The sequence below is a fragment of the Pezoporus occidentalis genome, unplaced genomic scaffold, assembly GCF_034315485.1.
Source record: "Pezoporus occidentalis ecotype Australia unplaced genomic scaffold, CSIRO_AGI_Poc_V1 ctg35, whole genome shotgun sequence".
NCBI classification, from domain to species: domain Eukaryota; kingdom Metazoa; phylum Chordata; class Aves; order Psittaciformes; family Psittacidae; genus Pezoporus; species Pezoporus occidentalis.
Window position 1 is genome coordinate 4,162,414 of NW_026915483.1, and position 26,968 is coordinate 4,189,381.

At 45.4% G+C, this 26,968-nt stretch overlaps 1 protein-coding gene across 4 annotated transcripts in view; it reads right to left on the minus strand.

Moving 5' to 3' along the window:
- Positions 1-9,339: 9,339 nt before the first annotated feature.
- The window catches only part of FRMD4B (FERM domain containing 4B), a 139,482-nt gene continuing 121,853 nt past the window's right edge, over positions 9,340-26,968 (minus strand). For all 4 annotated transcript variants that reach the window (XM_062630304.1, XM_062630305.1, XM_062630303.1 and 1 more), the window contains 12 exons: positions 23,473-23,549; positions 22,582-22,720; positions 21,942-22,083; positions 21,057-21,190; positions 20,850-20,969; positions 19,420-19,648; positions 16,175-16,231; positions 14,720-14,867; positions 13,673-13,798; positions 11,725-12,530; positions 10,953-11,085; positions 9,340-9,549 (listed from right to left, as the gene is read on the minus strand). In XM_062630304.1, coding sequence (XP_062486288.1) covers positions 9,429-9,549; positions 10,953-11,085; positions 11,725-12,530; positions 13,673-13,798; positions 14,720-14,867; positions 16,175-16,231; positions 19,420-19,648; positions 20,850-20,969; positions 21,057-21,190; positions 21,942-22,083; positions 22,582-22,720; positions 23,473-23,549 — 2,232 coding nt within the window. In that variant the 3' untranslated portion in view covers positions 9,340-9,428. The remainder of the gene's footprint in view (positions 9,550-10,952; positions 11,086-11,724; positions 12,531-13,672; positions 13,799-14,719; positions 14,868-16,174; positions 16,232-19,419; positions 19,649-20,849; positions 20,970-21,056; positions 21,191-21,941; positions 22,084-22,581; positions 22,721-23,472; positions 23,550-26,968) is intronic.

The following is a 26,968-nucleotide window of genomic DNA, read 5'->3' on the forward strand; positions in this document are numbered from 1 at the left end:
GCAACTACAGATTACCTGAAGGCCATTTCTTCATTAAGTATCCATTCCACCTAAGAAGTACCTCCTTCTTTGTTCAGAATATTTCATTGGCTTCTAAATCTATGTATCAATGCAGAAAGCCAAATCTGCACTGTGCTCATGGCTGCTTTGTAAAAGCAGAGTAGCAGGACAGGTAATTTTTCCACCATGGTGCAGTTTCAGTACACCACAGCTTGGGCTGCTGATTGCATCAGGAAAATTTCCTCTTATAATTTCAAGTATTCTTGCAGTGGGTATCAAATCAAAGGCATCTTTCACAGGAAAAAAAAAACAAACCACAGAGGAGAGGCTGTGAAACCAAGCCCCACCAATTTTTAAGCCATATTTCTCATTACAGCTTCAACCAGGCTCCGCTGGAGTCTGCCAGCAGCAAAATAGTCTCTGCATGAGGATGGTTTCTCTATGCTGTGTTTTGTAACAAGAAGCATGGTGTTCAAAGCCCTGTTCAACTCTATTAAAAAGCCATTATCCAAAGGCCCTCATTTAATTAATGCTATCACACATCAGGGAAGAGAGCAAGACTCTTGGAAGGAAATACGTGGTGAAGGAAAATATAACAAAAAGCCAAGCCAATAATGTACTGGCTCCATTTGCCCCTTTGGTATTTCAAGGGACATCCTTATTTTATATTAAGCAGTAGCAAGCACAACAGCAGACCCACACATCAATCTAGCTGGTCTAGCAGATTTAACCCCAGTGATTGCAGTCCATGATAGAGTCCATAAATGGTTTCCTGATGTTATCAAATAAATCAGTGCTCTTCAGTAGCTGCTATGTTATTCTCCCAAGTGATGCTGTTTGGATCACAGAAGCTGGCTATTCAGCGGTTACTTATCACTTGCTAATTTCTTGACTGTAAATAAAGCCTCTGGCCACCTTCTTGTGTTTCCATGATCTTCAGCCAGGCCATCTTGGGCCTTGGTCTTGTCAGATCTGCTAAGTTAAGTAGGGCTAAGCCCATGAAAGTTCACTTGGGAAGGAAAACACAGATACTGAGAACATCATCAGGTATTTGAAAAGCAGGTTTTCTTCTAACTAGAAATATATCACTTGTCAATACCATGATGAGGAAATACTACACTGCTGGAGTAATGCCTACTCCGTCAGATGCAAAGCTGAAGGATTGCCTGGTGGCACCTCTCCTGGTGACAAAGGCGCTAATCCCACAGATTTCCAAGGTGGGTATCACATTCTGCCTACTTTAGGTTTCTCTTCCATAAATTAACCTCAGGTTCAGGATTCACTTCCTTTTCTAACATGCTGTGTAGTGTTTTGGCACACTGGAAATGGAACATTACAGCAACAAACAACACCATCAGGCTTGGGACACACGGCTGAATGTAGAAGTCTTCTCCAAGGCAAAACTCCCATCTTCTTCCCAGTAACTTTTGCAGCTTTGGAGCTTTCCAAAACAATCACTCACTCCTCAGCCTTCACTAGAACAGGAAAGCCACTTCCATCAGTAGCACTTGCTTTTTCACACCAATTAGACACTTGCTCAGGAATATCCGGACTAATAAGCTACTGCATGAGGTTCTCTGTTACCAAACAGCAGAGAGCCGTGCCAGCAGCCACGCTCAAACCACAAGCAGAAGACAAGAGGTACTTGAACAGCGATCACAAAGAGATTCCTATGGGTAGCAGCTGAAAAACCATGCTAAATGGGTACCTAACAAGTGTTAAATAAAAGCACTTTAGGAGCAAACTGGTAGAAGGAAAAGTCTGCCCTTGGGAATGAACAATTCAAACTCGTGGCTTACTGTTTCTAAAGCAGGTACAGATGAACTCTAGCATGAAACCCAGCAGGCTCTCATGCAGGATTGTCTCACCTCATTGATTTCTCTCATTTATGCATTTTCTTCAAAACTTCACCTGTTTCTCTCAAAAGCAAAAGGGTTGTCAACGTTTTAACTCAAATATCAAGAGAGGCAGACCGCAGTGTCATCAGTTGACACAAAGCAGGACACCAAGCCATGCTTTAAGTGCCTAAACCATGTTGTATATTTAAGCTAACACATGGGACACATGCTGATGCCAAATGCTTGGGAACAATTTCTATAATGTCAGCTTTATTTTTTCTGCTTATAAAACCCATATATTTATTCTCCTTTACTACCAATGCATAGCATTTCCAAGTGCCAAGGTATTAACTGGAAGGAGCCTGTGTAACATAACCTTGCATCGCTTTTGAGAAACTCATAGGTTTGATGGGGCAGTCTAAAATTGGCAAAGACTAGCATACACCAAGCATGTCCAGCAATGCACTGTAATGCAATATGGGGATTATAAAGGGTCAGATGATGGAATCTTAACAATAACAACCACTAGGTAACGAAAGCAATCATAGAGAGACACCCTGTGGGAAAAACACCAAGGATCATGTTGGGAAAATAACCCACCTGCCCCACCTCCAAATTGCTAGAGATATAAATACATCAGATTAAGTCTGGTGCTTAAATAGAGTAAGGACATCTGACTTCCGAGGTACTTGCCCAAGTCTCTTGACAGGGAGCTACAAAGACAAGCCCTATGTGAAGCAGCAGGCACAGGGGATGGGATGGAGCAGCAGGGATGGGAGCATGGGCCCTTCAGCCCTGTGCTCACTGAATCACTGCATTCCACTGCAGCAAGGTCTCTGAGAGGGGCAAGCAGAGCTTTCAGTGGCACCTGGATGCCTCCAATTTGGTCCCCAAAAAAGAACACAGTTATTATTTTTTAGCTTCCAATTTCAGAGAAGTCTGATTGCAACTACACTGGGTCCTCCCCACACAGTAAAACACCTCATCCACATTCCCTATTACAGAGAAAAGAAAACATTAAAATGTGTAAGGAGACAGGGGAGCATGGAGGGGACTTTGGTCATTAAGAAGAAATTAAGGACAAATTAAGGACAGAACATTTTAGCTTGGGGCAGAGTACTGACCCCCCCTCACTGGTGTGCCCAAAGTGATCCTGCAGGGAAAAGCACAGGTGAATCCAATGTATACACCTCGGTTGGCACAAGGCAGCATGGGCAGACACAGTGCTGACCACAGGTTATCCATAGGCATTACACAGGACATTTACCCAAATATTACTGTTACTAACCAAGGGCTTATTATTCCAAATCTGTGCCCAAGACAGGCCCAGGCCCAGGCCCAGGCTTGGAGATTCAATACTTCACATCAGAAATGAGAATTCGGACCCTCAGAGAAGACATTAATTCTCCACATAGTCTGCATAAAAACCTTCTTGTGACTTATCTATATGCTGGGTTTGCACAGCAGAGCCTCAGCAGAGACAAAAGCCTCACAGTAAGACCAGCAGCTAGAATTAAACTTTAAAAGGCTCCCTCCCTTTTCAGCCAAATCTATAGTTTTCCCCCAGATGCTGCAAGGCAGAACTACGAAATCAGAACTGCAATAAATCAATGCCAAGGACTCTTCAAGGTGTGACAGCCACCATCGTAACCTTTTGAACAAGCAGTCACCGCCATCTTTATATGAAGCACTGAATTCAGCACAAGCCAGATCAGATAAGAAACTGAGTCATTCTAGGAAACAACGTCACCCTTCACACTAAACACAGGGTGCATCTTTCTTTTATACATCCAGACCTATCGCAGCCTCACACCTCATACCATCCTGTCACAAAAACACGCCTGTGGGCAATGATGCTGGCAAGACTACGTGGGGATTGCGCTGTGTATGCATGGGGTATGTCCTTCCCTAACCTCAGCCTGGAACAGGTGGAAGGGTTTCTTCTAGAGTTACTCCATGAGCCCTGGTTGGCTGCAAACTCTTCTCCATCTGCAGCTCTTTGATGGCATTCTAAACATTAAATATGAGACTGTCGCCTGCTGTGCTTAACACAGGCAGGAGATGCCCTGGGAGGCACAGCACATCCCTTTGCAGTCAAGGACTTGCTGAAGGACTTACGGTGATTCCCTTCATGAAGGACAGACACGGATAACAAAGTTGGGTGAATGGCAAGGAGCTTCTTCCTGGTTAAAGGAGGGAGCTAAACAGGAGGGAAAGAGGGTGGATGACAATACAGCAAAGGCACAATTGCCTCTTCTTCCTCTGTCGAGGCCTACACTGGGGATCAACCTCAGGTCCCACCCATAGGTCCCAGTGCTGGGGTCAGACTTGGAGAGCAATCAGAGTTTCCAGTCCCAGTCATGCATCGGTGGAGGAAAGACCATTGCTGGAACCACCGGCCACAAACCCATCTTACACAGTTTATACCTGAAAACACAAACTGACAGGATGCAGGTCCATTTGCTCACTACTTGGTGAAACAGCAAACACCCGTATGTGCAGAGTCACCCGAACTGCATAAATCCAAATGCTGAGTCTAATGAAGGCTGTGTTGGGTGGGAAAACATGGGCTGCTGCCAGATTTAAGCTGTATGACCCCTTCCCCTGCTCTACACAAACACCACATTCATTGTTTCGCTTGACTGGAAAGCCAAATTATCCCCAGCTGATCCAAGGAACAACATTGGGCTCTGCATGCTGTGGTGCCAGAAGCCTGGTGCCTTCAGCTAGAGAACAAGGAGGGGATGCGGCAGTGAGAGACACGATGCCCACCGCAGTGCAATGAGAAAACGCACACAGAGCTGTTTATGTCTTCACATAAAATATCTTCCACTGTATTTATCTCAAACAGCTGCAAAAAGTGAGACCTAATCTATAAATCGGTCCAGGAAGCTTTTGTAACCAACAAGACAAAACATTCCTAAGGACATGGATTTTTTCTCCTAGCACAAGATCCCTGGGTAAAGAAAAATCCACGGAAAACAGATAGTTGGGCTTAAACTAATAACCGTTAAATGAGATAAACACAACGAAGTTTGTTCCTATTTGCTATTTGTGTGAGGTCCTGCTATAGCCGGAGCTCTGAGCTTTCTGCCTTAGAAACCTATTAAACACGATAGGAAAGCACACAGGAGACCGCAGAGCAGGGCAGGAAGCAGAAATCTTCCTCCGGGAGGCCTGAACTCACCCAGGAAGCGCCGGGCAAGTGCAGGGACAGGGACAGGCTCAGGGCCGCGCTCCTGCATGAACCGCAAAGCCCAGGAGAGGGAGCAAACCTGCATCCCTCACAGGGTTTACTGCAGGCGTTTCGGGGCCGGCGGGAAGGCCTCTAACGCGCCGGGAGCTGGGCAGCCCGGTGCAGAGCCCTGCTGCAAGGCTGCTCTGTTTGAGCTGAACAAGTTCAAACCTGCAGGAGTCACTTCATGCATTGAGCCACCCTGGCCGACAAGTTTCACCTGAGTGCACTCAGGTTTGTGATCTTCAAACAGCTGCTGTGCTCGGGGAAGGGGCCCTGGACCGAGCTCCATAGAATCATAGAATCGTTAGGGTTGGAAAGGACCTTAAGATCATCAAGTTCCAGCCCCCTGCCGTGGGCAGGAACACCTCACACTAAACCATCTCACCCAAGGCTCTGTCCAACGTGGCTTTGAACACCACCAGAGATGGAGAATTCACAACCTCCCTGGGCAACCCATTCCGGTGCCTCACCACCCTAACAGGAAAGAATTTCCTCCTCAGTTCTGACCTTCACCCCTCTCCAGTCCCTGCACCGGAGGAATGTCAGGCCTCAGCGTCCTGTAGGGCTTATGGCAGCTCCCATGGGAGTTTGTGCTCCCATATCTCCAGGTATTTTCTGTTCAAAACAGCAGAGAAGCAGGAGGCAGCAATTAAAACCATCAGGCATGTTATCAATATTCTAGCCAATTTTGGTTTAAAGTATAAATTTTATTAAACTGAGTAAGCGATAGCAGATAAAACAGTGCCCTAGTGCCTTAAGGATTCCTGGCAAGGACTGTTTTTAGTTCTTCATCCGTCAACTGAAGAGCACTCAGAAATGCTCCATTACATTCCATTTTATGTGGGTTTTTATTTCCCCTCATCTCATCGCTGGCATGTTCTACCTTCTAAAGAGAAACATTTGTAAAACCGAGCACTGTGGATCTGTGGGTGTTTTACATTGTGGGTTTTTCCACCTCTTGGCTTTGCTCTGGATCGTCCTAAATATGAATTTCAAAGCATTTCTTCAAACTGGAAAGCGCCGTAAGGATTTCAGGAGCGCTCCTCTCGTCAATGGTGCTGGTCAGTCACTAGAGGTCCTCAGTGACCCTGGTGAGGACGCGCTGCGGTTGAGCTGCAGAGCACACGGATGAGACAGGAAGCCAAACAAAGCACCGATAATTTGTATTTCAGCTGTGAACAAATATGATAATCGTTACAAGCACGTCTTTATTACCTCTTCAGCGTCGTTATACAGACCTGGTCTCTGGGAATAGCGGTACACACACAGAACACTGCTCCAGAGATGCAATACAGTAAACTGGAAGCCTGCAAAAGGTAGAGACAAGGGTCCTGGGGAACAACTGGCAATGATCAGGTGCTGCAGAAGCTGTGCAGCATCACCAGCTCCATTGGTGGTGATGGGCTGGAGGTCCCATCGGGAGGCTGTGACTTCCCTCTCCTTCCCTGTGACACCCAAAGGCTGACCCCAGCCCTTTACTACCCAATCCAGAAGCTGAATCTTTTTATTCTCTCCTGTTCTGAGCCTCCTTCTTCACTCCATGCTTCATCACAGTCTCCAAGAGCAGAGTTCTTGCAGGGCCAGGCATGCACAGGAAGACAAGTGGATTTACAAGTGCTGTACCTGTCCCTGTACCACCCTTCATTTCCAGCTCCTCTGCAGCTCTGCCACCGGAAGCTTCAACCAGGCTCTAAACTGGTTTTATGCTACTATTCCCAAATATAGCAAACCACCCTCAACCCAAACCCACCTCTAATTCCCATCTTCTCAACATCATCATCCAAAATTGTCCTGGCCCTGTCTGAGCAAGCCAGGAGGCCAGGCCAAGTGCCAGTGCTGTGCCAACACGGATGTGTTAGGGCTGAGCTAAATCCTGAACACTAACAGAAAAGCCAATACAAAACTCAATGGCTACAGCACTAAGGAATTCAAACAATGCTCTTAACAGGGCACAGACCTTATTACACACCTCATTTCCTTTTTTAAATGAAAAGCTTTGAGAGTGATGATAAATAACCACCAGCCTGAACCAATACCGTGAGTTCTGGATAAGGTACTGGACTTTGTACCACTCAAACTCCTGCTCACAACACTGATGTTTTGTAACAGCAGCAAGCATGATTCAATGAACAAAGAATCTGAGAACAGATAAACATGGAGAAATGGAGGAGTATGACAACATGGGGGTATTTTCAATGGGCAAGTTCTTGTTAACAGCTATTTTCACCCTCAACTTGGGCATAAGCATAAAATTCAGTGGGGGTGAAGCTCACTGATGGCACAAAAAGTAGGGAGCAATGAATAACTGAGAAGATGAATAACTGAGGAGACTGAATAACCCCAGCTGCTGGTGACAAGGGTGCAAAGGCAGTTGTACATCTAGAAAGAACTATGTCCAGAGGCCACCTTTGTCTGTGTATCACTGCCTGGCTAAGGCTGGGCAGCAGGATCTAGGTATACTGACCTTCCCACAGTGATGCTGAATGATCCCAGCTCCCTCAGGACAGGTGTGCAGAGAGGACCCTGCAAAGGCACCAAGCCCCACTCCTCCCTCCCCTTTACCATCAGAGATTCACTTACAGACATGTTTTGGGAGGGTCTGACCTTCCCTGGGCCAAGCTTCCAGCAGCCAAAGCCACTGACCCTCTGAACCCAGCCTAAAGTCCACAGGCCAAAATAAATCAGACCACAGTGATTTACCCTCTCTTAAAGCCCTGAAATAACACACACTGCACTTTCCCAAGTGCTCGAGTAGAAACAGGAGGAATGCTGAAGTGGTTTTGGTAGCACACTTTTCAGTTTATTGACCTATACAAAATAATAGGTCTAAAAAGTTCAGAAGTAGTAAAAGAATAAGCAAAAAGAGCTCTCGCGTTTCTAGAAGGCTATACAAATATGCAAAACCAAGGAAATAAGTTATTTTTTTGTTTGTTTTTTTTTTTTTTTGTTTCTTGAATTCCAAATGTCAACTCTAATAATACAAACGACTAAGTACCAGCTTAACAAGTGTATCCTTTCTGTATATATTACATGCTCTGGAATATTGGTAAAAAACGTCAAAAAAGTTTTATCAGAAACGTCTCTATTCACAATATGCACAAGGAGTAACTAACCCTTTGTATAAAAGAAAAGAGCACCATTTATGGAATCCTGAAGCACAGTACAGCTGAGAAATGAGAGAGAAGTCATCCTATGCAAACGAGCCGCTGGAAATCAAGGAAGATAACCCATGCCAATTTGTTCCTACAGATGAGGTAGGTTTATCCCTCTTAGATCAAGACTGCAGCCACACTTTTTCTTCCTACACAAATGGCTTTGTGGGAATGCTGTTCTGTCACTTAGTGACTCTGCAACGCACCTGGCAGTTCAGATGACTCACGGTACAATCCTAATGCCCCTCATTTTAAGGCACCCACTTGGCTGGTTTGTGTTTGCATCCACCTTAAAATACTGGCCATACAATCAAACTGTTCATGTGAATGCTGCGGATCCCCCATTCACTTGTGACAGCAAAACACTGTTGTCACCTGATGAACAGGGGATCACTGTGCAGCCACTGTGAGAATTTGCCTATGCCTTACACAGTGAAGTTGTACCATGTCAATAGATGGGAGGTTATTACTTACAACCTTATAATGGAAAAGAGAGTTCAAAGTTTACTGCTTCCGTTGCCAAAATCCACAACCGCCTACAGTTTTACATGACATATTGTGTCAGTAAATCCTCTTCTTCCCAGAACTTGCTTGTGGTGCTAACAAACACTCTTAACAACACCCCAAAAACGGATACACTCATTCAAACCTCCATAACAATTATAAACAAAAAAGAACCCAGCCTTCCTTCAAGTAATGTTCCAATACTGATTAAGTCACCCTTTGCGTCACTCACACACACAGCATCTATCCTTCATAAGCTTATGAAAGTCCTTCCAGGTCATCATAAGCCATGGCAGAATACACTTCTTCCTCTTCTTTCAGACATCACAACTGTGCTCATAGAATTCCTAGTCTCCTTTTCACATTTGTTTGTGGTTTTATTTTTTTATTTCTGAGGTTTGCCTTCAACAGTCTTTCCAAAAAGTGCTTGCTAAGTAGAAATACTTCAACCAAGTGCTGCATCTAGTCAAAGATCAAACTGTGGCTTGCCTTTGCTCATGTAGGCTACCTGGATTCAGAAAGAAACGTCAATCATGATAAGACACTGTCATTTTCTGTAAGTCCCTTTTAGTGCTAAATTTATTTTTTCAAAGTAAACAGCCTGCCCCCTTTTGGAAGTCCCATCCAAGATATTTCTCAGTGTCACAGTATGTTGTGCAAGGCACACAAGGGTACGAATGCGGGGCTGCAGGCGGGCTACACAAGCGTCCCGGGCTTTGAATCCTCATGCCAGAATAACCTCTGCTCGTTGCTGTGCAAGTCTTCTTCCAACTGGCTCCCCTCACCATCACCCAGCTGGCTCATCCCTGCATATGCTCTGGAAGAGACACAGTACCAAAGATCAATGAGAGCTGAGGGTCTTCCCTACACCCCTAAGTGCTGCACAACTCCCTTGGGGTTAAAGTAGTGCTGGTTCCTGCAAACCCACCCCCAGTGTAATCTGGATCCAAACACAAACCCGGTTTTTGTGCTGTAATTAGTAAAATTGTGTGCAACAGGCTCTCAGCTGCTCAGAATTGTCAAGATTGTAGGGTGCATTAATTGCTCATTTGCCATAATCACATTATAACAGAGAATAAAACAGATGAATGATCAGATAAGTGATTCAGAATATGGAAAACTAATACCTAATAAACCCCATTTAGATAAAGCTGCCAAAATAAGCAGTTTTCAAAGCCCAATTTTAGGAAATTAAGAAATTAGTAGAAACTGTATTTTTAAACCCTGTTGGTGTAGATCTTTTAAATCACTGCAATAAAAAAGCCCCTGGCATTTAGCTTAGATCCAGCAGAAGCTTTTCCATCTTTTACTTATACTTTCATTTATTTTAAAACAACCAAAATCAGAATTTCAGTACTTTCACACAAAGCCTGGCAGCAAGCACAAACTGCAGACCCCAAAGCAGGAGGCAAACGGGGGGGGTACTTACTATGGCTGGGTACATTAGCCCAAGTTTACTTAATGTGATGGCATTTATGGGGGCAGAGCCATTCCCGTGGGCAGGAGGTCTCTGTCCTCACTGGTAATAATCAGTGTATGACAGTGGGGGTGAAGACACCAAAAACCACTAAGTAGAAGCAGCAAGAGAACTGCAGGAATCTGTGAGGACAGAGCAGACCCTGGGCTTCCTGATGTCCTCAGGAGAGCCCACATGAACAGGGTGGCTCTGCAAGCAGCAGTGCATCCTGCCCGGTTTCTGGGTTAAGCTCTGCCAAGGGAGATGCGGCAGTGCCTTTGAACACCAGCACTCAGACATGAGGTTGAAAGAGGTCTTTCCTTTCCTTGTTTTAACAAAGGTTTATCAGCACAGGCACTACGATAGCACTGTGTCCTGCCGCACTGGTGATGAGGTGTGCAGGAGAGACCTCCTGTCACATAGGACAAGAGGGACTGGGGTCAATGGGTGCTCTGCATCTAACACTGCTCTGAACATCACAGCTACCCGAGAATGCAGGATCTTCAATGATCCAGCATCAGCCGAAGGAAAGACTGTGCAACAAATGAGTTTATCCTTCACTAGGGCTGCCTCCCTGGTGGTACAGCTGCAAGTCTTCTCTGTGCGGAGTGATTTACTCCACATAGAGCAGAGTTGCTCTCACAAAGTCTATTTTGTATTTACTCTTATCCTCGCCCTTTGAAATCAAGCTGATTTTCTCAGAAGTCTTAACAGCCTGTGAAACGCAGCAGGAAAGGCAGAAAATACTGATAGACTCCACTCACCTGCTCTGCAAAGGAAAGTTGCCATAGACATTTCCATAACAGCTGGCATAAGAGGAATGAGACAGCGTATCGTAGTCCGAAAGTCCCAATGCAAGTGGGTTTCGCCAGTTCCCAGCAGCACTTGCAGAAGATCCTGGAATTAAAAAAGCCCAAACAATTGGAGCAAATCAGATCTTTCTTCAGCAACAATTCTCATGAGCGATCTCTATGGGTCTCTGCAGGACACACAAGCTGACAATGCAAACAAGAAAATAAGCTTTTGTGGCAGGGGGATGAAACTGAATGATTTTTAAGGTCCCTTCCTACCCAAACCATCCAGTGATTCTGATTTACAAGCCATACAGGGAGACAAGCACTATGCCGCCAAGTGCTGTTTTGGAGCTAGGGAATCTCTTTTAAAAGACTTTCTGACCAACTCAGTGATGCCCATGGTACTGTATTTCAGAAGCCATCATGGCAACTGCATTTACATGGCATGAAGTTTTGCATATTGTTTTTAGTTGGTAAACAAGCTTGTTTGAAACACATATGGCTCTTTGTGCATCTTTGGACTACTGCCTTTATAAAGAGTCAAAGGCAGTTTTACCAACCAGCAAAGTCTTTCTTCTCAAGCATAGAAGAAGAACCTATTCAGTTCCTCATCTACCTTTCAGGACAGAGCTCTAGCCTTGTTTCTATTCTTCTGACTTCATCATGGCAGCAGAGGGGGACAGAATCTGATGCACAACAGGGACTTAGAAAAACACTCAGCACAGAAGAAACCAGACATTACCTGAAGAGAAAGATGACACCCGACTGCTAGGAGAGCATGGAACCTGCAGACCAGCAAAGCCCAAACTCCTCTGGGATCCTCTGTCAGACTCAAAGCCTGCCTGCAGGCTATGACCCTGCTCCTTTTGACTGGAGGCACGTTGGTACCAACCACGGAGATGCTCTGCTACTAAGGCCTTGTGAATGTTTTTGGTTATATGCTCCGTTTTAGCAACTTGCTTCTTTGGAAGCCTCAGGGTTGCATATGGGTTGTGTGGTACTCTGTCCACTTCATCCTCATGGTAGGACCTGAATTCCCTGTAACGGTCATATCCGTAATGTGCCGATGAGCAATAGGGAGGATTGACACTGTATTGTCCCTCCGTGTCACTCTCATAAACATATCCTCCATTGTAATAAATGTCAGATTCAGTGTATGGGGAGTATCCAGAAATATAGTAACTTGAGGAAGGCTGCTCCTGGCTTTTGTGGTAGACACCATTGCGGACCTCCTTATGGGCAAGATTTGGCATACTTCCTGAATTCGCAGCAGAAATGTTCTGTTTCTTTGACCGTCTTCGACCTCTGGTCCTGTTATCGAGTGTCTGAGTAGTGTAATACGGTTTGGGAGTAGGTGTCACGCAGTAATACTCTGTGCTTGACTGGCTAGTGTAGGATGAGCCATCATCGAGGATCTCTGTGCTGCTGCTTCGCTGGGACTTTGAGAGGGTGAAGGCTGCCTTTTCAGCAGGAGTCTCGGACAGCAGGTAGGTCTGGGATTCTAAACTTCCGCTGCGCTGCCGGCAGTGGCGTGGGGAAACATCTGGCCTGAAACAACACAGATGTCTGTTGGTTAAAGGTAACCACACACACACACAGAGTTTCAGAGAGCACGCAAGTCAGGCACGCTGCCTCCCCAGTCACAGCACAATACAAACCCAGTCTTATCTTTCTACATAGAAAATCTGCACTGCAAGAAATTCAGCTTGGCTGAATTGTAGATTTACTGCAAGGGTAGGAGATCTCGCGTATGAAAGTCTCTCGTGGTGAGCAAGGTTAATCTGTGACAGCGATACAGCAAAGCTCACAAACTCACACTTTGCAGTGATTTACAGGAGGGCCCTCTCAGTTTGTAAGTAGGTAAAGTTTACACAAGTAACTGAGCTAGAAGCAGAACACTGGAAGATGGGCTTCCTGTGGCTCTGTCTCTCACAGCTGCACTATGCCAGCTAAACAAACTGAGAGCTCTTGATAACATTCTAAGATTTATAGCATCCCTCCTTCCCCATTAGACAGCATGGAGTCTCAGCTGTCTAGTAATATGGGTGAGATCACATTGGGGCTCTCTTCTCACAGTAAGGGCACTAATCGGGATCTCTCTGCTTTATCTGGCCACTTTTTTAAGAGGCTTGTAGGAATGTAATTCACAGCAGACATCTGTCAGCTCATGAATAAGTTTTTGTGGGGAGAACACTAGCTGACAGCACAATTTTATAAGCCTCACTGGCTTAGAAAATGAGGTTACAGTGGAAATGTAAAATAAATTCTGGCTATCTTACAAGTGTTTTACAGAAACCTTTTGAACAAGCATCACTTATTAAAACTCCCCGTGGCTGCCTATTTATAAGGAAGTGACCCTTCTGCTATAGTCTTTCATGATCAGATAGGCAGTATTTGTGAACCAGCATCCATCTTGCTCCTAATTTTGCAGACATCCATTTGTATATGCTATTTGCCCAGGCAGGGTTTGTGCTCACATAAACACATCATAAAGCTGGTACAGGACTGTGCCAGAAGATGCTGGCTGATATTAAACTTGTGCCTCCAATATCCAGAAAAGACATTCTGAGAGCCTGACCCTGCAGCAGGGAAAGCTGTATGGCAAAGGACCCTTTGCCTTCTTAACACCATTTGCTTTTGTTCTTCTGCTGCCTAAGATGGACATCACACTTAGAACAAAGCCCCCTTACTGTAAGTGGCTGCTACTGTAGGCATTGCGTGTGAGCACGGGGGTTGTAGGCATGCTTCTCCCTCCATGAGGCTGGGGTGGCCGGTCCAGAGTTCGGTAAGGGCTGCTGTGAGTCGAAAGCAGGTCCCTGTAATGAAGAGAACAATCCCAGTTAGGTTAAACAGCATGCAAGTCACAGCACACAGACTACGTGCACCCTAAGACTTGAAAACACAAAGTGAAGGGCAGAAAAATGAGGGAAAGGCATAGCTGCACATGCTGCTCCATAAAAACCCAGAATTGTTAAACAGGAAGAAAAACTCAACCCCTTCTTGTGCTTCAAGGGAGATCTCAGTATGACCGGTAGGACAAGCTGCTGCCAAAGGATAGAAGTATGGAATAGAACAGGCAGAGCAGCTAGAGAAGCAAAGGAACTGAGTTTTAAAATGAAGCACGTCACAGCTAAATGGTTACATATGGCTGTAATTCAACTTGTGAACTTCACATGGAAGTATGCTCTGCTTATTTTGAGGGACAGACATGAAAAGTGCAAGGACATAACACTGCCCAAAACTTCAACACGTTTTTAAAGCATACCTTCAACAGCCTGTCATGCAAGAGACAGTCTGAGAAATAGGAAGGTCAGTGGGAATCCTTAGACTGAGAACAACCAGCACGGGTATGGTTTGGTGTTACATGAAGCCATTAAGCTCAGTCATCAGGAAAACTACAAGTCATTTAATACTGAAAATGAACCACAGAAATGGAGACAAAGGGTGACAGTACTGGTGGGCACAAGCAATTCCTTAAGTACAGAACTTGCTATTGAATTTCTCACCTCAAATCTCTTCACAAAGATTATGCTACCCTACCGTTTCAGAGACCATGACAACTACTTATAAACACTTTAGTTACTAAACAGGAAATGTAGCTTCCATCATCAAATCCTGTACTCACAAAGGAGTGTGGAAGCTCCACTGAGTGCCCACAGTACCAGGAGTGTGACAGGGGTAAGACAGAGCTGATGCCAGCAAGGCAGAGAGCACAGCAGCCCTGAGACGTGCCCTACCTGGAGTGTCTGGTTTCCAAGAGCTGTTCGTTTATGGATGACTTTCTGAGATGAATTCTCTCCACCCCAAGGGACTTCGGTGGAGGAAGCCTTGGAGAAAGCTGTGCCGAGCTGGGTCTCTGTGCTGCCGCAGGAAGCGATTCATTGACTGTTGGAAAGGAATATGTATTCTGTTAGCAAAATCCTTGATATTTTGCCCTATAAGCAAACCCGTGGCCTCTGAGCAGAAACACTAAACTAGAGAGGCAAGAGAAGTAGTGACTTTAGAAAGGCTCTCCTCTCCTGCCTGCAACTGCACTCTCTTCCACATGGACAGGACACTGTGGAGGCTCATACAAATCTCAGCACTACCGACTCCTATGGAGATTACACCCAGCTTGGAGCTGTACCAGATCACATATGGAACTTCCTTGGGAAAACACCTGTTTGGAGTCTTGAAATCCTTCCCAGAGCTGAGCAGGCAAACTCAGCCTCTGCAAAGGCCAGTTCCTCTCCCTCACCTTCCAGCTCTTTAGGTGAAAATGACATTTGAAGAATTAGTTTTGAAATACAACCTGAAAGGGACTAACTTCAAAAGCAACTGAATAAGCAAAGAACTGACAGACACATTTGGCTGAAGGCAATTGGGAAGATGCTAGTCTGATCCTTGTTCTCACTTTGCTTATGGCATAATCCAGGTCCCATCAGAGCCAACAGGAAACTCCAACTAATACATATAAATGCAGGACGAGCATCACAGAGAACACGTTAACAAGCCAGAGCCCCGGCTCTACTTCTACTCGTACAAGCAGGAATCAGCTGTAACTCCATTTTTAAATCACCAGAGGGGTTGTACAAGTCTAAAACTGGGACAAACTGAGATCAGAATCAGGCCCTAACTGAAAAGTGAGTAATAATTTAGATAATGCTTGTCCCCAAATGATCATTATCCAGTTTAAGGGAGAGGCAAGCCAAGTCCTTTCCACCTTGTGGAACAGGGCGTGAATGTGTGTGTCTCTGGGTGTGTGTGTGAAATGAGTAAGCTGAGCAAACACTATACCCATGCAAGATGCAAGCTCACCAGGTAACGAACGTAAACAGATTGTTCAGTGACTGCTCTGCTTTTTGTTAAGTTTTATAGTAGCTGTGAGAACAGAAGGGCTGAGCAAATCCTCCCCGCTGCTCATCCACCTCTGGCCAGGTCCTAGGGATGAAGTGTTTGACGCATGCAGTGGCCTCAGCTTGCAAGTTGGTCACATTAAAAAGCAACTGCCTTCTCTAGAGATGACTCATATCAGCTCACAGAGCAGAAACTTTCAATAACTAACCCATTATGAGGAAAGACTTTCCTGGTTAAGCTCTCTCTTCCTTTGCTATGAAGTATTTTGTCATTGAAAGCCACCAAAACAGCATACTAAAGGACATGAAGTCAAAGGAATGTCTCTGAACATAGGCAGAAAAGGATAAGCATCATACCATCATCACAGGTGGTGGTATCGGACAGGGAGCTGCTCTCAGATGGAATTATATCATCTATGAATGAAAACAAGCACTTTAAGCATAGGAGACCGGACATCAATTTCCAAGTACCCCATACAGTTCATTTACTACAGCTTCAGAGCCAGATGCTATTTATAATGCTGCAATCTCTATGCTTTAGCTCTTAACAGCCTGAAGACAGTCCCTGCTTTGGAGTATATCACGACTCAGTTGTGTTCACTGCAGCACAGCAAGCTGCCTATGTAATTATCAAAGGAGAGCTTTCTTTTTCAGCTGCAGCAGAAATCGGGCCAAGATTGCAAAGGTGCTTTCCACCCAACTTCCAACAGATCTCACAGGGTGTTTCTGTGCTTCATTAGCAGTCAGGAGCCTACACAGACATGTAGATATCTTGGCTGCTAGCACCTAACCTCCTCTAGGTACACCTGAAATCCCACCAGGTAGGTATGAAATGCCTTCTGAAATCTGGCATTCACTTCCGAATGTTTCATCAGCATACAAAGTCTGTTTCAATTGAATTAAATACCAAACCAGAATAATCCACTGATTTCTATCAAGTTATTGCAAATTGCAGCAACACAGAGTGCAGTAACTGTTTTACGGACATTACACATTTCTCCTGTTTCTTTTAGACTCATTTATTCATAAAGCTTTACTGCACCAGCCTGGCCTCTCACCTTCATACAACACACTACCACTTGCTCAGAAACAGCCTGTCCTTGCTCAGGTTTAGAACAGAGCAGCAGACAAATTAAGTTGATGATAAAAAGCAGCACTAGAGATAATAAACCCAGAAGAAAAAAACCTGTTCCTAGGCTGGTTCTGACAAGGCAGCACTGGGGGGTAAAAAGTCTACATGGACCTCCATGCATGAGGGAAAGAAAGCAAGAAGTAAGACAGTAGCAGCCAGTTTGTGTATGACACTTGCTTCCTCCATCAGAGCACATGCAATGTATGTTACTCTCTTGCCGTCACGCTTTGCTGAGAGTAAAGGTCTGGTTACAAGAATTTAGTAAATAAAGCAGCTTTTCAACAGCAGCAAAACATCAGGGCTGGCCCCTGCCCTGAGGGGGCTTGTCAGACCACCGAGGATGGGCTGCAGCTCTGCCTGCAATCTGACACTGGGAAAAATCCTTCAGGGGAGTTTATTCACATGAATTTGACCATGTGGTGATGAAATATGGAAGTGGGCCCACTGCAAGGAGGTTAAAAAAGTCCAACAGCCTGAATCTACACTGGTGGATTCATGTGGGGTCTGCAGTGCCGACATATGGGGCAGGTCTGAATTCAAATCCCAAATCTGCCCACAAAAGGGCAATTTTACACCCCTGCATTACAGAGGAGGTAAAAGAGAGTGGAACATGGGAAGCAGGAGACAGTCCAGGATGTCCTTCACTTCCCATCGCTTGGGGGCTGGGATGAGAATGGCTATGGTTTGATTCAATAAATCAATGTTACTAAGTTGTTATTTCCAAGGAGTCACTCCCCAGATTTACAGATGCAAGTGACTCATCACTGCTCAGCTTTCTGAAACTCTGAGCCCGAGAGTACGGCCAGCAATGGTGAAAACTTTCCACCTATAATCAATTATTAAAGCAGAGTTCTGCTTCAGGTAAACAAATACATACTTCAGTGCAAGAGTGAGGAACTGGAACGGAATGCTGCTAACTTATGCTAGCTAAGTATTTGCTGTCTTGCAGTCCCTAGGTGCAGGGAGACCTTCCAAGACAGGGAGTCTATTCCTTTCTGTCTGTGTCTCCCTTCTCGTACAGCAAAGAAGGCTGTCATGTTCCAAATGTTGCAAAATGATGGGCTAAATGTATAAAGACCAACTCCCAAGTTTCTTGTTTGCACAACAGGACAAAAAACTGCCTGCAACAAACAAGTGACTGAATGGATGCTGCCTTCAATAGCTTCCTGGTTTTTACTACACATCACATGTCCCAGGTAATACAGGATCTCCCACAGTTAGTATCCAGATTGGTGAGCAAGAGACTGTAAAAACCAGATGTTTTCCCTCATCTCTGTCAATCAAGAACTAGCTGGGCCACATTAAATAGCAATCATTAACCTTTCAGAATAAGCACTTTGTGATGACAGATAGCCAGCCCAGTGCTGCCGTGGTTTTTGCTGGGTAAGAATCCAAACCAAGCTCTCAGTGGGAATGGGACACAGCAAAGGTTTCTCCAACATAAACCTGGCAGCGTACAGGAGAAGAGTCTCCTCCAGGGAAAATACAAGTTGGCAAGAGGTCTCATCTCAAGGGCCAGTAAGAGGGTATTCAATATAAATAGCAGAAAAATCTGGCATTTTCTTTCCTACTTAGTAATTCTCAAAAAAAAACCCACTAACCTCACAAAACAGCACTTCCTCTGGGACAAATGCAGGAGGGGGGGAAGGAGAAATCAATTAAACATTAACAATTACCCATATACATTCTCCACAGAGAGAGTAAAACGTGTCTTAAACCTGTTAATCCCTACAGAAACTAGATGAGCCTGCAATACCTATGAGCTTTTACCACTCCCAAACTCCTTCAGTTTGAGATGCTAGCAAGTTTTCCATGCTTTTATCCTGTGAAGTAGCAAGAATCTCACCTCCCTTAGGGAAATCACACTTTCAGAATGAAGGGGCCAAAGGTATCCGCTTTCACTGTGCTCATCACTGGCAAATACATTTAGTCAAAAATCTGTTTGCCACTACTTGCATTCATAAACTCTTGAACTTAATTTATCTCTTCCTGGAAATCAGTGATTTTTAATAGAGAAACAAAGTCTTTTGATCTTTATTTCCACAACCCTATAGAAAAAACACACCTGGTCTATTTTTGCTAGAAGTGAAGCACTGCATAAGAGAAAGGACAGAGATCTTGCATGTGGCAGCTTAGACATACAACTGCACTCAACACACTGAGTTCAGACACCACATCAGTTTCAGTTGAGATGCTGTTGCCAGAACCTTCTATGTACAGCACCTTCAGCCCATACCAGTACTGGAACGTGTCTGCACTTGTTCCTAGAACTGCAGCTTATCCTGCCCTTAGCCTATAAGCAATGCACTTAGCATATCAGATGCAGTAATTGCTTCTCTTTTTTTCTTATTTAACTGCTTTGCAGAAGATAAAAGCCATACAGAGAAGATGTAAAAAGAACTTGTAAATGAGCCAACTACTGTTTTTCTAATCCTGTTTTCATTAGAACATGGGGAATTCTCTTGTTTACCTGGTAGAGTAAGAGTTGATTTCTGGGTTGGTTTTTTGCCACACTTGATTCTGTATTCATTTATGGAATTTTCTATCTCTTGCAGCTTTTTTACAGCATCAGCGTACTCCTGCTTTCTTTTCTTCTTCACATTCTTGCAGAGGTCTGGCTCACTGGCAAGTTTCTTTGCAGCTTCCACCAGCTTTTGCTGTATGATGAAATTGCTCTCCAAGTCCTGTAAAGCAGGGTCCTGCAAATTCATGAGATGAGTTACTTGCTTGTACTCTGGGCAGAAACTATCAACAAAGTTTACTGAACAGAAGATCTGCTTCTGTGGTAATGAAGTGAACTCTTGAGCACAAAGCACAACAATACCAGTTTATACGCAAGACAATCTCAGCATGCCAAATATTTAGACCTTTAGTGTAAGATTATGAGATCTCTTGAGAAAAGTCCAATGTTTCTCAAGCCTGGGTGACATAAACACCTAAATTCAGGTTTCAACAGCAAAACCTCCTGCTTTGAGTCCAAGCCTAAAAATGTCTGGTCAAAATCCCTCTCTGCTGGAAAAAAGGGAATTGGTATCACCACACCTATGTAACAGGGAGTTGGAGGCTTAGCTGTTTGTAAACAACTTTGAGAAGCTCAAATGAAAGGCACTGTAAAAGTTCTGAGCAATACGTCATTAAATCTGGTCAGGAAGATTTTGCTTCAATAGCATTTAAGCAGTTTACATAAAATCCGTTTGCTGTGAGCCAGGGCAGTGAGTTTTTGGTGAAAGACAGATGCAAAGTGCACAACAGCTACATGCTACTTGGATGATACAGCTTGTTAACAAATCTCACAAGGAATAAGGGGTAATGGTATGTGTCTAGAAACTGCAGATATCTGAATTACCATATCTCTTGAGTCAGTCTCTGCCAGCAAAGTTTGTATGAGCTTCTTGAGCAATATAGTGAGCTTTTATTTAGGTGGAACTTGCATTAAGCCAGAGATAAATCTCCTCCTCCTGTCACCTGTCACACAACTATGCTCAGAAGAGATGATTTTGCAAGGGGAAAGTGCACACCCCTGCCACATTCTGGGTTCGAGCGCAATCTCAACACAACACAAATCAATGCTCAAGAGCAGCTCATAGCTATAGGTTGCCAAATGGTGTTACACACCTGCTCTTGTCTAATTACCAGCAAAATGGCTATTAGAATTCAAGCAGTGTAGCCAAATCAAGGGTTCTGGTCAGGGGATTTTAAGGCCTTTTAAAACAGCCAATTTCCTGGTCAATTCAAAGGCAGTATAGCTGAAATAAGGGTAGCACCCATCTACATTTCCTAGCCTATGCAAGCAGCTGCCTCCTCTTTAACAATCAGGGAAGAGCTGGATTATTTACAAGTGGCTTTAGCCACCGGTCTGGCCACCCCACCTCTGCTGAGAAAACAAACTGCAGTGCTCACCTCTTCACTCGGGAGCAGGTTGTCATCCAGCTTGAATGCTGTGCCAACACGTCTCCTGACCTGGGGAGTTTCCTCTCCAGCGCTCAGAGGATACTCCTTGGGCATCTTGCCTGTCAGTTCCTAGGAATAGCAAAGGCTCCACATGAAGATCTGAGGGAGAGAAGGGCTCTCACCCACCCTGGACCCAGCGTAAGGTACAGCTCTCACCGCCTCTCGCAGGCAGATTTTCTTGAGCTCCTCAACCTTCTGAACCAGTTCTTCCTGAAGGAGTTTCTCTTTCTTCTTTAGTTCTGTGATTTTCTCCTTCTTTTGTTCCTCACTGACCTCTGAATCCTGAGAGCCTGAAAAATACATGCTCTGTATCACAGGATTGGCAGGTAAAAGCCATTTTTTTTCTGATCAAGTAAGCCGAGATCTCCCCAAAGCAGCCCAGCAAAACAACACATTATTCAAAGCACAATGTCCAGGCTCCTGTGTGATCCAGCAAGCAGGCTTTTAGGACATCTGCACTTTTCCAAACCCCCAATATATAAACTTGCATGGGAAGTCCCAAGTATACACCCCAAACCCACCACCCAAAATACAAATCATTGCATTAGTGGTATCTGCAATATACTTGGTATTTTGGCTTTGACTTTGCTATCAAGATAGATGCTTGGGCTTCACATGGAGGCATCTACATGCAGCAGCCAGGTTTCTACCTCCCCTCCACAGTCAGGGGACAGATCTAAAGTCCATTCCAGAGCTGGGCTTTATTTGGAAACATTTGTCTTCTCTGCTCATTTGTGAGGAAGCTCAGGGCAAATTTCCCCTCAGACTTTGATCAGTCATTCAAGGACTGACTGACTGGTAAATGGTATCAAATTATTCATGGACCAAGAGTATATAGGTGCTTATCCAGCCAGCATAGCTTTATTTCCTTTTATTTAGTTACAGGGGAGAAATGGCAGATTATAACACTGATGCCACTCTTCCAGATAGATAACTAATACATGCCTTCGCATATGTCACTGTATTTATGGTCAGCTAGCCTCATTTTCCCTTTTAACATACCCAGTCTCCACTGTACTTCACTACCCATGAAGTATTTACCTGATGAGATCAAACTGCCATTGCTGGCCATAATAAGCTGGTTCTTTGCGTCCAAAGTCGCTAGCTTTGAAACTTTTGGTGTTCCCATGTCTGTCAGATCCATGGCAATGTCATCCAAACTTCTGGCTGAAGGAATTTTTGCCTGCAGGATTTGGGGAACAAAAAAATTCAGCCTCATCAAGTTACCTCTAATGACCCTCAGAACATGAAGATGACGTTTCACACCTCATCTGCCACAAAATGAAGGGCTAAAGCAATGCAGGGAGGTGGTGGGCCACAGGGCTGCACTGGCATTCCTGTCCCCCTCTCACCCCACAGCCTGAACCATCTCCCAGCTCAAAATCTCTTTGCTGTTTGCACTGTGTTCAAAATGAACTCCAGACGGAGACAAAAGAAAAAGCAAATTAAACACTGAGATGTGGGAATTCCCTCTTCTGTGATTACACTTCCATAGCCCTTAATTGCAGGCAGGCTAAAATGGATCAAACAACAATAGTGTCTCTAATAGACTGCTCAAAAAGCCGACAAAAAAAGTGTAGTTTTTCTCTGGAAAGTAGTTCATCCATGGAAAAACACACACCAGAGGATATACAGAAAAGGTGTTGAAACTTATGCCACAGCAAAATACCTTACAACTTACTTTGCTTTGCTTTCTGTCCAAGTAAAACTGGTGTTGACTGATTGCCATCACCCAGATGGACTTGATCAGGGACGTGTTCGCATACCAGGTCTGCACCACCAGTTCGCTCTGACTTAAGGTCTTTCTTGACAGTGAAATTCTGAGAGGGTGAAAGGAAATGCAATTTCAAGATAGGTCTTAAAGTCCCAAGTGCCTCTGTTATAACCAGGAAAGGCTCAGCCTTTATTTTAGAGGTTTGAAAACTCAGATTTCCTTCTCAACCACCACCCAGTGCTGCTGCAAAGGCTCTTTCTTCTTGGGAAGGACCTTGTGGGGAAGACACAGGAAAGCACCCTGTGGGTGAGCTCCCACTCTAACCAGCAGTGCTCCTGTGGGGCTCTGAAAGCTCATGTTCAGAGGAGGGAGCAGTGCTACTGAAGTGGAGAGGAGAAGGTGAGCATGAAAGTCGTGTCTGGGTCCTGTGTGTTGTGTCCCCAGGTCTCCTGCTGCACAGGCACATTACAGCAGCCTCTCAGGGAAGGGTGTTGCTGTTAAGTGAGCAATGACAAATAGCCCTCCCTCTGCTCCTACAAATCCCTCAGTGGACATCACAGGCAAGCTGAGTGAACACCCAGAGCTGTAACACATCAACAGTCACTCCAGGTTGCACACTATGACTGTGACCTTCCATGCAAGCACTAAGCACTACCTGTCCATCACCACAGCCCAGATCTGACCCCAGTCTGCCCTGCCAGGTGCAGGATCAGGCTCAGTGTCCCAAAGTCCAGAGTAAACTCAGGTCTGTGTTGGATTTCAGAGGCACCTCCCAGCCCATCCGCTAACATGAGATGACAAATCCCCAGTTTGGGTAAAGACTCATCCCACTGCTCCCTCTGCTTCCTCCAGCCTTACCTGTGGGGATCGTGTACTTCCACACCAAATTTCTTGTTACGGAAATAGATATGTTCCAGCTGTTTCCATTGAAAAAGCTAGGAGAATTGGAAGAGAGATGCAGAATGCTGTCACTACAAGAATCACCAATCTTCTCCCCACAAGAATATGCAATTTCAGCCATTACAATTCCCACACATCTTCATCTATGGCATGGACTCGGCAACAACAACATGCCAAACATCCATTAAAATAAGCACATATACATAAATATATAGGATGTCCCTTCAGTAATTTCACACTTTTACAGACAATGCACTGCAGACTGAGTATTTTGCCCATGACATCTGCTTCCATCAATAGCACACTTAACTTCACTGCTACGAGCTCACAGAGATCTTGGGAGGACACCGAAAGTCCTTTTCTCTCCAACCGAATGCAAAAATCTCTGTGCAAAGTAATTGCATACACACCTATCTCTCCCCTCAGTCACAACATCCCCAGGGAACAGCAACAACTCAGGGATAACCAAAACCTTTCTCTTGTGAAGACACTGGGTGAGAAATTTAGCGTGACACTTTGGAGTAGGGGTACAACACGTGCAGAGACAGAGCAGCTACAGGAGGCAGCCACCCCCAACACGTACTTCTGTCAGGAAACCACAGATTTCCTGCAAAGTGCCAGCTGGGAGAAGAGCTCAAAGTCAACCAGGACTTGGCAGCTGCACCTGTGGGATCAGGATTGCATAGGAATCTGCTCCCTCTGTGCACCAGCATTAGCCACCCTCTGGGGATGATCCATCAGGGGCTGCACATTCCCAGCATGGCTTTGGCGGAGCTGCTCCCGGCCCCTTGGCGCAGGTTGCTGCAGCAGCAGCAGCATCTTCTATCCCCTTTCCAGCAGTAACAGGGTACATGGGTGCACACTGAGACCTGTCCGGGTGTCCCCAGGGATGTCACCTGAAGATGACAGGGTGCACAAGTGCAGCAGCACACGCTGCAGTTCACAGCTGGCTGCTCTCCAGAGCTGCAGCCCACACGTTGGTACCTGAGGTACTTCCACCCAGGCTGGGCAGGCAGGGCCAGCGTGAAGTGGGAGAGCTCGGCTTGCAACATCACTGATGCATCAAGGCACCCGGGCCATCACAGCAACAGCCTTCAGGGGTGCAGCCACCACACCACAAATCCCAGGACACACGACATTCCCTCCACCAAAATCAAACATGTCCTGCTCTGATTACGGAAGAGCTTCAAGTTGTGTAAAACATTACCTATGAAAGTGTGCTGCATATGAAATAATTAATACAGGTTGTAAATTAAACATAACCCAGTGTGTGTTTGCGGGAAAGCCTGGCTCTTCCAGTGACCTTTTCCCTGTGTTTAGTTAAAGCTTTCCTTTTTAGTACTACCATTTATCTTTAGATCCTGCTAAATGAGAAATGCAGCAATGGGAAATGACATTTACTCCAACTAATAAGTCATCTTCTAGAAGATCATGGACTCTGCTGCTTAAGTACGTTTACTTTTGTATCGAAGGCACCCTGCCCAGTCACACTGCTTTCAGAAGCAGAACTCTTTGCAATTTGGCATTAAACTTTTCAATAAATACTTTAAATAAAAAATAAAAACTTCAACTATTTTTTTTAAATAAATCACAAAGCAAGCAGCTCACTGTCCGTCAGGACACTGAGCAATAATAGCACCCATGGGTGCTCCAGCACACAGGGACCCCCGACACGACCCCACCAGCTCATCCTCCCCGCACTCACCTCCCCACATCACCAGCCCCTTCGGGAAGCATCAAGGCCGACATGAGCAGAGCAGAGCAGTGCAGGAGGCGGCTGCCGAGCCATCCCTCCCGGCCGGCGGACACGGCCGTGCCGGTGCCGCTCCGGCTTCACCTCCCACTGCTGACACACGCCTGACATCACCGCCTCTCCCGGCAGCGGCGCCTCCCGACCCGCCCTTTCCCCGGGATAAAGGGAAAACCCAACGGAGGGGAGAACACGGGGGCTGTACCGAGGGGCTGCGCCCCTTCAGCACACCTTGAGGACTTGCGGGGTGCTGAGGTGGGAGCCGGCATGGCGAGGGGGCTGCAGAGGGTGGTTAGCCCCCGAGTCCTCACCCTGCCTGCGTTGACTCATGCCGAGAGGCAACAGGTTCGACCAGAAGCATCGTGCGTGTTCCCGCTCCCACGCTCGTAAAAGCGATGGGCGTGCTTCAAACATGACCTCTGGAAAAGGAACTGCCTCGCTGCCTCTTATCGGGTTGTGGGTGATGACTCCCCCCCATCCCCTGTATCACTTCCTCTGGGTTTTTCCCCTCCGGACGCGCTTGGCATTCCCGAGGGCCTCGGGAGAAGGGGTCACCTGTCTTAAGGGCAGTGGGGTGAAGAGGGTCACATCTGGCATGGAATAAAACACTGCTTCCCCCCACCTTAAGCAGCCTTCTGCCCAGTCTGAGGGATACACCAGCACTCCTGCCATGAGGAGCTGCCTGTGCAAACCAAACACCAGCCCCCGGTGAGACGCATCCCTGATCATCCCTGGTGCTGAGAAGGTAAAACTAATCCCTTTGCATTTGTAAGAAAAACCTGCATGGAATTGCCTCAGGATGTGGGTAGAGCTTTGCCCCATTTCCTCCCCACCCTGTGAGATCCATCCCAGGCCAAGAAGGAGCTGACAGGCGCCCCAAGCATTTGCAACCAGGTACGTTCAACACAAAGACATGTAGGACAGCGATAACTCCAGCTCCACACGCCCCCCCCCAACCCCCCCCGCTGCTCTGAGGCAGGAGGGATGGGGAAGTGGTGGTTGAAATTCTACACAGAGGGCACATTCTGTTCTTATGGACTTAAAAGTGCCCCATCCTTAAGCTATCCCACTTCAGAACAATTCCTTAGCAATCATCTCCTCTAACAAACCCTCCTGCAGTCGGGTCCTTAAAACAAAAGGCCAATGGACTAGTAATATTTATGTAACTGCACTTCAAAATAATGATGAATTAATGTATTAATGAGTTTCGATCTAACGTGTCTGTGGATTCATGGAGACAAAAGGAAAAGAAGGCCTCAATACAAACACGGGCAAAAGAAAGAGAGTAATAAAGAATAAAGCAGAATAAGCCAAATGAAATTCTATAAACTCCCTCCAATAAAATTCTCCTAAATTGCGGTCAAAAGGCAATCCTCATACTGTCACTGCACTAGTTTTCCTCCTCCCTTCAAATACTCCTTAAGACATATTTCTAAATCATTCCTAATTTCAATCTTATCTAAACTACATGCATATTAAAAAGACAATAGAGTTGTAAAAAAAGTCTGAAGCTGTTTTTTGAGGCTGGAAGAACAATTAGGAATAATTGCAATGTTTTTGTGGAAGTTTGGCAATGTACATACTCTTTAACCAGATGATTAGGTCCACCCGAGCTAATGAATGTTTTCTTAATAGCCTTCCCATCCATTTAGATTGCCGGATCTTTAAAGGCTCCTGAAGACTCCTAGTGAGCATAGCTAGGGC